We start from the raw sequence: 12,831 nt of genomic DNA, 5'->3' as shown, positions 1-12,831 counted from the left end.
ATTATGGAGCTGCTCGACCATAGGCTTTTATTTTCATTAGAAGTTTACCAGGAAACTGCTGGAGGGGTGAGACATTACCAACCCAATGTATTGAGGCAGGGAGCTACCACTTCCCAAGGGAGGCAGGATGTAAGAAATGCATTAGTATAACTGAAATTGTTGAGAGAGAGACGTATGAGAGCCAGCAGCTGCTTCCTGGGAGGTGGTTGGTAGTGGAGGGGCTCAGTTATAAGGCAGTCAAGCTTTCAGTGACCTACGGGAAGGTGCAAAGCTAACAGACCCAGGAAGGCTTCCCAGGGAATCCAGGTATCTCATGGGCATTTTCGACATTAGAAATACATCTTCCACCATCAAGTCATTTCTTCCACCTTGTCGAGCTGGGCAAGAGGAAATAACAAATGGAAAACTTAAAAACATTCCTGTCTCTTCCTTCTCTCGGGGGGAGGATGGAGGAAGGGCACAAACTCCTCGTTTTATAAATCTTTTCACATAGCAGCCGTGTCTTCTCTAGTCAGAGGAACAGACAGAACTTCTTCCTTCTTTTCCAACTTGGGTCATGTTGAAACAGATTGAAATTACTGTCATTTTAGCAAAGGTGCTGTGCTGATACCGTCTGAGAGATACAGGAAGGTGAGTTAAGAACGCTCAACAAAAGTACCGCCAGTAGCTCTTTGGTGTAGGTTGTTCTGGCTGGTTTACCCAGTGACACTCCCAGCGTCCCCCGCCCTGGGCCCAGGAGGTATCCCAGGGGTGCCCTTGCCTGTGTAGGCATGTCCTACTTTGAGGAACCCCCTATATCACAATCCAGGCTTGGCTGGAAACAAATTTATGAGATACACCTTGTAACCTTCTTCATATCAAGTTTGTCCTTTTAATTTTTTCAGATATTTTAGTTTATAAAAGCCTTGTCTTTGGGTTAAAACTCCTTAGTTAAACTTATATCCTCTCTCCCAGTGTGGATTGAAAGTGTGATTGAATTGGATAGAAATGTCAGTTGTCTCACAATTTTTTAATGTGTCCAAATTATGAACTTGGTCTGAAAAGGCTCTGTTGTGAATACTCTGTACTTCCTTGCCAGAGCCTCACAGCACCCCCGGATCATACACTATTCTAAAACTGAAAGTCCCCAAAATCTACTTAAAGGAACGACTTTGTTCAGTGATGCTGTTTCTATGTCAATAATAATATTACTCAACAACAATAATAACATTCTACTTCAATATAACAACAACAACAACACAAGCTTCAGATGTTCATTAAAGGACATCTTTTCTGGTCCAGTAGAGCATTTCTTTGTCCATCTGCCTGTTCTGGCATTTCTGTGTGGTAGCTCTGGATTTATTGATGTTAAAGTGTGTTCTGGGTTTCTTCTCCTAGATTGGTCGCTTGGTTATTGGACAGAATGGGATCCTCTCCACCCCTGCTGTGTCCTGCATCATTAGAAAGATCAAAGCCATTGGTGGGATCATTCTGACAGCCAGCCACAACCCAGGAGGGCCCAATGGAGATTTTGGAATCAAATTCAATATTTCCAATGGCGGTGAGTTTGCTGTCATTGTGAGGACAGCCAGTTTTGTGTTCCGTAGGACAAACCGGTAACTGAGGCCTTGGGAGGAGAGGGTTCTCCCTCTGATCCTTAGCAAGGGAGCTCTTTGTTTCCTTTCAGTGAAACGAGATGCTTCTCATTCTGTTGATCCTGAATTTGAGAAACCATGCGTGAATGATCATTGGCATATTTTCTTTTATAAAACTTTCCTGAAACTTTGTTGCCTAAGTGAGGGCACGGCAAGATGTGCTAGTGAAGAGAAATCGTTGAGCTTTTTGTTCTTTGTCTTTCCACGTCAGCCACGCGACATGACCCACTGTTTGCTGTTTGATTTCCAGGTCCTGCCCCAGAAGCAATAACTGATAAGATTTTCCAAATCAGCAAGACAATCGAAGAATATGCAATTTGCCCTGAGCTGAAAGTAGACCTAGGGGTTCTGGGAAAGCAGCAGTTTGACCTGGAAAACAAGTTCAAACCTTTCACAGGCACGTTTACTCCCCTCTTCTACCTACTCCTCATTCCGACTTAAGGGGTTTTCCTTTCAAGGTTTTAATAACGTGGGTCTTTATCTTTGGAAAGGTTGTGGTCACCAAGCTTTGCATGCATTAATTAGCAGGTGTGGAATTGGGTCTGGGAGCCTAGAGACCTGAGTGGTCGGGGCCCTGCCAGGGATCAGCTGTGTGACCTTGGGTAAGTCATTTCCAAATCTCTTAGTCTCAGTTTCTGTACCTCCCAAAGGAACGGCCTTGATGAGAAGACCTATAAGATTATGTTCACAGCTGTCTTTTACGGAGCTTTTATTATCTATTGTTTTCAGGAAAATCAATTTAGACCATTTTGGGGGCTAAACTGAAACTCCCTCTGTAGCGGCTGTGATAAACATTTTGTTGTTGAATGCCAAAGTATGACAATAATTGGTAGAATAAATGTTTATAAAATTACTCATATTAATAAAACAAGGATGAATTGGTTAGCAATGTGACTCACTTTTGGACTCTGCTCTAACATGTATTCTTTCCTCTGGACTGCAAGTTTATGGGATGCATTTTTTGTTTGAACCTACCCACCAGGAGCAGACAGTTGCGTCCCAGCAAAGAGAAAGGGGTCCTTTGGTACATCTTGAAGACATTCTTAGGGCTCAGAAAACACCAGGAGAGAATTTCTTAAACTCTTCATGTTTTGAAAATGTTCAGAACCCTGAAAATGCAACAAGAACAATTTTTATATTGTTTTATTCCTTTAGCAGCGCATATGAAAGTGATTCATTAAAAAATTTTTCTCTGCTTTTTTACTGTTAAGTCTTGATGGCAGTGGGCCTGGAAAAAAGAAAAGAAAAGTATGTGTTACATTTTCTGTTATTTTTGACACCAGTATGCACTTCTCATGGAGACAGACAGGGAATCAATGTGGCAGCACCATAGCGTTTACCAGCAGGCAAACCTCTGTCAGAATCCCCCCTGTGCCCCATCCCAGCTATGCAGGCAGGTGACTTTATCTTTCAGAACTTGAACTTGCTCGTCTATAAAACAGGACGGATAACATTTACCTCTTAGGAAATTTGTTAGTATTGAATAAGAGGTCATGTAATAGCCCTGGCAGATGGGAGCTGCTCCATAAATGTCCTTTAAAAATAGCCATTGTATGTTCACAGCAATATAGTCATTTCAAGGGGTAATATTTCTAAATGTGTTTAGTTCCTCCATCTTTTCATGTTGCTTGTTCTCACAGTGGAAATCGTGGATTCGGTGGAAGCTTATGCTACGATGCTGAGAAACATCTTTGATTTCAATGCACTGAAAGAACTACTTTCTGGTCCAAACCGACTAAAGATCCGAATAGACGCCATGCATGGAGGTAGGGGGCTGCTTCTCTTCCATTCCCTTCTCTCAAAGATATGAAGCAGCGCTCGACTTTGTGTACATTGATGCTTTAACCAGCCTTTTCGTAGGACTCTCTCTGACGGTTTTTAAACAGTTACTTTGCAACCATCTCAGAGTAATATTCACGCAGATAAAAATCTAATTGCATGCAGCAGAAATTCCTCACGGTAAGGTAGTGTGAAGGTCAGTGTTTCCACATTAAGCCTCAGGGTTTGAGTAACATGCAGCTATTTTTGTGGCCTCTCCCTCCCCCTCAGAAGATGCCTGACATTCCTCCTAAATGCCCCCGTCTATTTCCGAGGGGGCCCGTTGTTTGCTCTGTGTGATAACCACACTCCTGAGCCGTGCACCCCCACTCACCTGCCCCCCACACGTGCCTTTTCTTAGAAGATGACCAGAGCAAGCTGAGGATTAAATCAGGAGCAAGAGGATGTATGTCTCTCCCTCTTCTTCCTCTGTGGGTTGTGTGGCCAGGTCAGTGGGGACGGCAGCCATCACTGTGAACCAGAACCCTGAGTTCTCTTCCATGTAGGAATATGGGGATTCCTGAGCACTTAGGTTGTCTGTTTTGTAATAATTTAGAATTTTAGAATCTTTGAGTGGCAGGAATTTTCCCTGGTGTTGGAATCCATCTGCCTGCCTGGTTGGGGAAGACCCTTTCAATGATACGGTCCAGGGCCTCCTGTTACACTGCAAAAGCACAGTGAGTTAGGAAGCTTCTCCTGATGGGCCGAAATCTTCCATCTCTGGAACTTCTCCCCTTGGGGCCTAACTTGCCGCTGGAGTCCCGCAGAACAGGTCTCCTGCTCTGTTCAGACAAATGCTATTCTGACTTATCAAAGCTTTTCACAGACATGTATTGAGTAGCTGCTACATGTATGCTTGGGGCGGGGAGGCAGGGACTCAGTTGGGACCTCCTTCAAAGAGCTTGCGACGCTTGGGGAGAAGAGGTGGGTAGGAAACCAACCACTGCCAGGCCAGCAAGACCAGGGTTAGATAGAATTTCAGGTCTTCTCCTTGAATACTCCTTGGGGTGTGGAGGAAGGCATCGTTTGACGAAATGTATCAAGAGAGGTTTCCTGGAGGAGGTGGCAACCACTCAGCTTTTATGAAGAAAGATCTAGGGCGGTGGAAAGTCGAGTGATGGTCATTCCCAGCTGAGGCAATGGCTGTAGAAAATGCAAGAAAGCTCAAAAATAGATGTCCCATTAGGGGAATGAGCAGAGCCTGGGCCAGGAGAAGCTGGTCACGAAGCTGACTTCTTTCTCCAGGCATTTCAGTTGTTCCTTGAATGCTTCAGTTTCTGTCCCCTTCACAGCCCTGGCGGCCTTGACCTCATTATGTGTGTGTCAGGAGCCTCCTTAACATGAAGCCCCTAATGGAAGACACGGATTCTATACCATTCTGACCTCTGTGGCTTATATTGGTGTCAAACCTTCCTTGGTGAAAACACGTTCTCAGCATTTTAGAGATGAACATCCTTGGTCGTTACACTGGCTGCCACCATTAAAGTGTGCGACTGGTTTTTCCTGTTGTCCACTGTTACTGTTATTTGTTTGGTTGTATTCTTTTAATTGGTTTGTCAAGTAGCTTTACAGAGGAGAAAGGTTAGGGCTCTGAATCCTAGCTCCCACTCTTCCTGTCTGTGTACTTTTGAGCAAATAGCTTCATCTGAGAACCTCAGTTTTCTTATCTGTAAATTGGAGGTGATCATCATCATGCAGACATTTGTAACATATGTGCTTCCTCTCTGTTAACTCACTCAATTCTCAGATCAACTCTTTTAGGTGGCTACTATTACTGTCCTCATTTTGCAGACGGGGTAGACAGAGGCACAGAGAGATTAAACAGCTTTCTTAAAGTGGCACAGCCAGTGATTGGCAGAGCAGAGATTTGAACCCAGACACTGATTCCAGAGTCCAGGGTCTTACGCACTAAGCTGGAGTGCCTCATGAGCCTTTTTGAAGGACTGGGCGAGAAAACAGTTGAGCAGCAGCTGGCGTGGGTGTGTGGTGGGGTCTTCGTAATGGTTCACCCCCTCCCTTCCCCCCAGTCTTTCCTTCATCTCCTGGCCCCACCCCTTCCAACCTAATCTCTCATTACTCCTTTGTGTAGAACTGTCTACTCTAGTCAGATTTCTCTCTTCACCAGCCGCTACATACAGTTTGCACGTTCTCTTTGCTGTTCATGCCATTCTCCCGAGAACGCCTCCACCTTGTCCCCCAGTCCTCACACACTGTCAGATGTTTTGTTTTCTGGTTCTTCATTTCATGCCCTGCACAGTGGTGGGACCGTATGTGAAGAAGATCCTCTGTGAAGAGCTCGGTGCCCCCGCAAACTCGGCAGTTAACTGCGTTCCTCTGGAGGACTTCGGAGGCCACCACCCTGACCCCAACCTCACTTATGCAGCTGACCTGGTGGAGACCATGAAGACAGGAGAGCATGATTTTGGGGCTGCCTTTGACGGAGATGGGGTAGGTACAAGTGCATTTAAGTGGACCCTGATGCAGGTCAGGTCTGACCCTACAGATGGGGAAAAAGCAGGCCCTGTGGGCCAAGGAGTGCCAGTCAAGCTCCCTCATTACACCTGGAGTCAGGGCTCAATTACTGGAAGACCTTCTTGAACAGAATAAGAGTCCTTGAAATGTAACCCATGTGTTTAATGTTTGCTAAGAGGGGCAGGGTGATCGGGGTCTGGTTATGATGGCATGACTGGTGCTTCATGAGCTGGTTGGGTTCTCAGTACCCATCCTAAGGTGGGTTTTTGCTCGCAGCCAGCAGTTGGCTACTTATTCAATCTCTGGGAAGGGTTCTGGCCTTAGAATAGACTCATCTGTTCATTCACATTAGCAGAAAGATGAAACTATAATGAGAGAATTAACATTTTATTCCTTTGCTACAATTAATGTTTTAAATAAACATGTTCTTTCATTTACGTTGGTGAGTATGGTGAATATATAACAGGCAAGGAGGGGATGTATCTTGGGTTTGGTATTTCAGAGATAGTAAATGCTACATATGTTAACATCATTGAAAATATATTTGGGGGGTCGCTGTTGTTCTTTAACATCAGTTGGAATTCACTATTTCCAGAATATAGTTTTTCCCATATCAGAATTTGGGGAAATTTGGAGTCCCCAGCAGGCATTGTTTGAGTGCATCTTTCTGTTGCAGTGCATGACGGGTGTTTTCCCTCCGTACTCTGTTACTTGAGTGCCTCCTGTATGTCAGGCACCAAGGAAGCAACGAAGGTGACCCCATGCTTTGTTGGGTCCTGCACCAAATGGAGGGGCCCAGATTTAGAAGCCTTTCCTCTAGGAAATCCGCTTTGTTCCTCGAAGGATGCCTTGTAGACCTACCTGACTCTAAACAGCCCACATTTTTTCTCATTGTGATCTCTTGTCTCTTCTGGGAGAGAAGAGAGGTGACTGGTTCCAGAGTTTGGAAAAAGTCCGGGCGGTTAAACTCTGCTGGCCTCTGGAGGGAGAACAAAGAATTCGACCCAGAAGAGTTGGTGCTTGCACTTTAATTGAAAACAGTTTTAGCTCTTTGGCGTGGAGGTGCCATCGGCCCAGTGCTACTGCACAGATCCATTAGGAACAACATCCAGAGTTTAGAACCCAGTCTGAATAAATGTATCCTTTTTAAATTGTATAAAACCTCCATGTAAGGGAGTTTGGTTTCTTCAGCACTTTGATTAAAAATCTTCCTTTGAATCCTCCTTCTCCCAAAGGATCGAAACATGATTCTGGGCAAGCATGGGTTCTTCGTGAACCCTTCCGACTCCGTGGCCGTCATTGCTGCCAACATCTTCAGCATTCCATACTTCCAGCAAACTGGGGTCCGCGGTTTTGCGCGCAGCATGCCCACCAGCGGTGCCCTGGACCGGTAGGTCTCTCCACTCCCCTGGCTCTCACCAAGCCCATCAGAGTGCTGGGAACAGCCTTCCCCCTCTTCCAGCAAGGGTGTCTGATGCATAGTCTGTGCTACGTAAGTGTTTATTTTATAAAAGAATGGGTGAAGTTTTTTTCTGGATTCGATGTCCCCCTTCTGTGTTCCCTTAGCACCCTGCATGTCTTCCATCCCAGAACTTATCACACTGTGTTCTGATAGCCTGTTTGCTTGACTGTCTGCCCTGCTAGACTCAAAACTTCTACAGAGAAAAGACTGTCTTATTTACCATCCTAAACGCTGCCTGACCATAGTGTGCCTGGCATATAATAGGACACACACACATCATTTTGAAAAATGAATGATGCAATGTTAATGAATAAATGAGTGGATGGCATTTTTGTTGTAGTCAAGACATCATTCTAGAGACCCCCTTTTCTTCAGCAGTGTGCCCAGAGTTTGGGTGAAGGAGCAGTCTGATGTAAGGTCAGTGTTCAGACAGAACTTTCAAAAACCACTCATCATTCAGCCCCCATCCGATGTCCACACAGACACAAACATAGTAAATGTTCACTTATCTAAAATGTGAAATATAGAAATTAAAATAGTTTTTAAAAAAATACATTCAGTTTTTGAGAAAGAAGGGACCCAGGGACAGTAAACAGTTAATATCTCTGAGTTGCTTATTGATTTATTTATTGAATATTATCTCATTTGCAAAAGCTTTAGGATAGCCTATCAGATCACATTAAAACAATGAAAAAACATGTCCCAAATGAGGACAAACCAGGGAGAATATTAACTAGATCGTGTTAGGTGTCCAATAAAGGTTTCCTGGATGAAAGGATAAAGAACAAGTGAATGAATAAAAACAGGCGAATGTATGTATCCAGGCTGTTTTAATAATAACTAGTATTTATTGAATGACCTTATGCTAGCACTTGATATGTTATAAGTCACTTAATTCTCAGGCCAGCTCCAGGAAGTAAATGCTGTATATAACCCTGCATTACAGGGTGGGAAAACAAAAGGACAAAGACATTAACTGATTTGCCCAGGGTCACTCAGCTAAGTAAATGGCAAGCAGAAGTTGAGCCCAGAACCTTTGCTCCCAACCACTGGACCGTGCATTGATTTCCTGTTTTGGGTGTGTGTGTGTACGTGTGAGTGTGTGTTTTACAGAACTAATGCTGACTTTACTTCAGCTAACAAGAAAGTAATGGCTAATATTCACATAGTAGTTTGTAGTTGGCACAGTGCTTTTTCACATTCACCATCTCAACTGATCTTCATAGAAGTCCTTATTTTAAAGAAGAGGAAACCGAAAGAATGGCTGGCAGTTCTGTCCAGGACCCCACAGCTAGAATTAGAATTAGAATTAGAATCTAGAATTAGAACCTGGGACTTCTGCCTCCACACCTTCCATCTGAAGTCGTGAGCTGGTTTGTGGCTGCACCATCATACATTAGATCTATCAGGTCCTGAACTACCTTCTGTGTAACGCAAGGATAGTTTAACTCCCAATTTTTGGAAAAATGGATAATCCACATAAAGAATCACAATGGAAAGTACCTCATTGCCCAGAAAAAAATTTATTGTATTTTCAGTTTTTAAAATCATAGATTTAATTTTCCTTAAATATTAGAATTGAAACATGGTATCGTTTTGCTAGCAATAAGACCAACATCTTAGAAAGCACATCTCACTGAAAGAGTGAATGACATGTAGGTAACTCTTCTTGTTCAAAGGGAAGAGGATCTTTAAAAAAGTCCCTTCAAGGTTTCAAATAGTGTAAGGACAAACAGGGAGAAGTGAAAGATGTGTTGGAGGGGACGGGTACCATGGATCCATGTGGATGTAGCTGGTGCAAATGAGAGACCCCACTGGGCTCTGTCCTGGCAGGGCCTTCTGGGGAAACGAAAGGAGCATTGGCTGGGCGGCTGAACAGCAGGCAGTGGGTCTTCCTGGCCGTGCGACCTTGGACTGATCACATAACATTCTGGGTCCTGTTTCCTTCTCTGTAAACTACTGACCTCCTAGACCCCGTATTCTATGACTCTGTGCTTACAGGCACGTCAGAACATCACTCTTTTGTCCGTTATGGAATGGCGAGAGATGCTGTCTGTATCCAAAACACTCGGGTTTAAATAGCCCCCAAACAGCCTTGCCCATTTTGCCACTGTTGCTTCTTCTAAAATATTAAACTCTGTGACCTGAATTCTTTCTTCTTCCTCTTCTCCCCGCTCCTCTGACTCCACACAGAATAGCCCATTGTGCACAAGTTTTCTTGTATGATTTTCCACCCATCTGAGAATTATGTGTACCTCTGAGCGATGCTAAATGGGACCCTTGATTACAATAACGGTTGCTATTTTCCATGCATCACATGGCTACGCTCGCAGTCCTGCTGTGATGTAACTTTGATTTCATGCCTTTGAAGGGTGGCTAATGCCACAAAGATCGCTTTGTATGAGACCCCAACTGGCTGGAAGTTTTTTGGGAATTTGATGGATGCAAGCAAGCTGTCCCTTTGTGGGGAGGAGAGCTTCGGGACCGGTAAGTGTGCAAGCCTGTGCCGCCGTTTTCTCTCCTGTAAATGCTGCCTGCAGTGAAAGCTTAGCCTCTAAGGCAGCACTGAAATAGCAACGGTAGCTGCTGTGTCCTAAGTCAAGATACAGCTTATTTATAACAACCCTGATGAAGTGTACACATCTGAAAAGCAGCGAGCATGTTCGGCCAGGGAGGGCTAATTTTACTTCCAGAGGATCACATTTCCTGAGACAGGAAGTTTGGGGGCCTTCTCAGCAGCATGCTCACTGAATCTGTGGGGATTAAACAGAGCGATAAACATATTTTTCTTTCCTTGGTGGCCAAGGAAACCTTTATAAATGTTTTCATTTCTAGGAAGAAATACGGTGGAGTGAGTCAATTTTTCGTTTTTATTTAAGAGAAGGTTTCAGCACAGCATTAAATCTTTGTCCTTAATAGGTGCAAGTTTGTTGTAGCGGCCAGTTGTGATTTATTAAGGGTGAGTGGAGGGAGACCATTAGGGTCAAACTAAGTTGCTAGGTGATCAAGAAACTGAAAATACGTCCTTGACCCTGAGGATCTGTATGTAAATTGTGGTATGATGAAAGAGTAGAACGTGGTGTGCTTTGGGGGATGTCCCAAGACCCTTAGACCCCACTTGCCTCCTCTTCTGTTCCTGTTCAGGATTGACCCGAAGTCCCACCTCAGTGACCTTCCCAATGACCCCATCTTACACCAGTCTCTCTTTTCTAAACATTCATTCAGGCGTGTGGCCCTTTCTCACATGTTGTCTCCAGTCAGGTTGCAAGGTACTTCAGTGGCTCTATTTCCTCTCCTCCTGTTGTCTCTACCCAATATTTTGAAGTACAAGGACCAACCTTTTTGATCCTTCAATACTAGTCTTCCATCCTTTAGCAAAGAAGAGATCAAAACCTAGCATTCTATCAGCCTTGCCACTGAGTTGCAATTCATGCTAGGTTAAACAGAACAGAATACTGATTTCACTTCTTTTCCTGCAAGTCCTAGGGTAGGGTGGGTAAAATGAGCTGGTAAATTTGAGACACCTGTTGACAAAATACCTAAGCAATTTAATATCCTTGAGGGAGTGGCAGTACTTCTTGGTAATAAATTGGCTCGATGGAATTAGAGGGTATTACAAAAGATGGATGAGTTTGGGGGTTTAACAATGTTTACAAAGAAGGCTACATGATTTCTCAAGGTTCTAGGTCTTCAGTCAGAGATAACAAGGCCACTGCTCAGTCCTTTCCTACCTTGTAAATGGATGGTGCATGTTGCCCCACGGGGCACTAGATAAACACCCAATGGACCTGTGAGGTGGTCTTCTCCCATGAAATCCCCCAAGTGTTTTCCAGTGCAGGCTTGGTATCACTCATTCCTCCTTATGGATGAAGCTGTCTTTGAAGGCAGGTACCATGTCTAGACCTTTGGTTTCCTGACCCCATGTACCTATTTCAGTGCTGAGACTAGTGAAAAGGGAAAAGTCTAGAGCAAGGATTCCCAGGGCGTTTGGGTGTGCAGAAGGATACTAGTTACATGAAAGTGTTCTGAGTTGAGTGAAGACTGTCTTATATTCACAATGTGGATATTCACAATGATATTAGCACTTGAAGGTTCCAAACCATTCTGCTATAAGGAATCATGTTTGTACAGTTTTACCTAAATAGAGTTGAATGCAGTATCTCTTTTTGACGGTACATCTAGTAACATTTTGCCCCACAGACCCATGTGGGTAGCCCTGGGCAAGGTGGCTCAGAGTCCTAGAGCCAAGTAGCCATCTAGGTGCTGGCTGGCTGGGGACAGGCCTGAAGGCAGGACAGCACAAGCTGCTTCTTCCTCACATGACAGGCCTTTAGACACCAGAGGACAGATCTCAGGTCCTCTCTTCTACAGGCCACCCATTCCTAGTCCTGCAGTCATTCCTCACCACATCGTTCATACACCCAGCACCAGCTTCTAGATGCGCCCCATGCACCAATGCCCTCTTAGAAGGTCATGTCCAGAACTGAGCCCAAATCCTTAGGGTTGACCTGACGTGTAGAGAGCAGAGTGGAACAACTGTTTCTAGAGCACTGGACCCTGTACTTGTCTTGTTGTAACTTGCGTTTATGATAGCCTTTAGGATATTTCATAATACTGTTTAGCCCATGTAATGTTGTAGACAGTTAAACCCCTTTAAATTTTTGCTCAGGAGCATTTGCCAAGAAAAGTCCTCATATTACATTTGTGGAATTGATTTCTTTGAACCCAAGTATTAGACCTTAAATTATTCCTGTTAAAGTTTGTTCTTGCTTATTTATTTATTAACTCTTTCAACAAATACTATGTGCCAACCATGGCTTTATGTTCCGTTTGATATCTTTCATATCCAAAGAGAGAATTCAGTATGAAATAATCCACAAACTCATTCTCTCTCTCTTTGGAAAAAAAAAAAACAATTGTTCTATAATATTTCTGGAGATAAACATTTAAAAAACCAGGCTGCACAGCCATGGGTATCCACTGCTGTGAGTGAGTGCCACTGAATTTATTTAACTGAATTTCTGATCTCCTTAATATAGAGGAGTTAATTTCCACCTACTATGTCCCTTCTTGGCAAATGCTTCCAACAATTCCTTTACAGAATTTCTCAGGGCAGACATTAGTGATTCTACAGGCTCTGAGATATTTGAATTCTAGAGCTTAATTGAATACTGGGTCATTTATTTATGTATTTTTCCAGGTGAGAGCAGAGGCAGTTTCTCAGGAGAGCCTCCCTAACCTGCCGGGGTGGATCAGAGCCCCTTATTTTTGGCCTTCATGGCACTGCCCACTTCTTCCTTGCACGTATTACAGCTGTAATTTTACAGTTATTTATGATTACTTGATTTTTGTCTGTTCGTAATACTAGACTTTAAGCTCCATGAGGACAGGAGTCACATCTCTCTTGTTCACCATACACCCAGAGCCTCCGATAAATCCCAGAAT

The 12,831-nt window shown here is 43.9% G+C and overlaps 1 protein-coding gene across 2 annotated transcripts in view; it reads left to right on the top strand.

Moving 5' to 3' along the window:
• The window catches only part of PGM1 (phosphoglucomutase 1), a 46,693-nt gene that overhangs the window by 20,340 nt on the left and 13,522 nt on the right, over nt 1-12,831 (top strand). For both annotated transcript variants that reach the window (XM_010949675.3, XM_010949666.2), the window contains exons 2-7: nt 1,378-1,540; nt 1,885-2,031; nt 3,275-3,400; nt 5,710-5,900; nt 7,160-7,314; nt 9,758-9,873. In XM_010949675.3, the coding sequence (XP_010947977.1) occupies nt 1,378-1,540; nt 1,885-2,031; nt 3,275-3,400; nt 5,710-5,900; nt 7,160-7,314; nt 9,758-9,873 (898 nt within the window). The remainder of the gene's footprint in view (nt 1-1,377; nt 1,541-1,884; nt 2,032-3,274; nt 3,401-5,709; nt 5,901-7,159; nt 7,315-9,757; nt 9,874-12,831) is intronic.

Source organism: Camelus bactrianus, chromosome 13 (genome assembly GCF_048773025.1).
Source record: "Camelus bactrianus isolate YW-2024 breed Bactrian camel chromosome 13, ASM4877302v1, whole genome shotgun sequence".
NCBI lineage: Eukaryota > Metazoa > Chordata > Mammalia > Artiodactyla > Camelidae > Camelus > Camelus bactrianus.
This window is presented reverse-complemented; position numbering and strand designations above follow the sequence as displayed.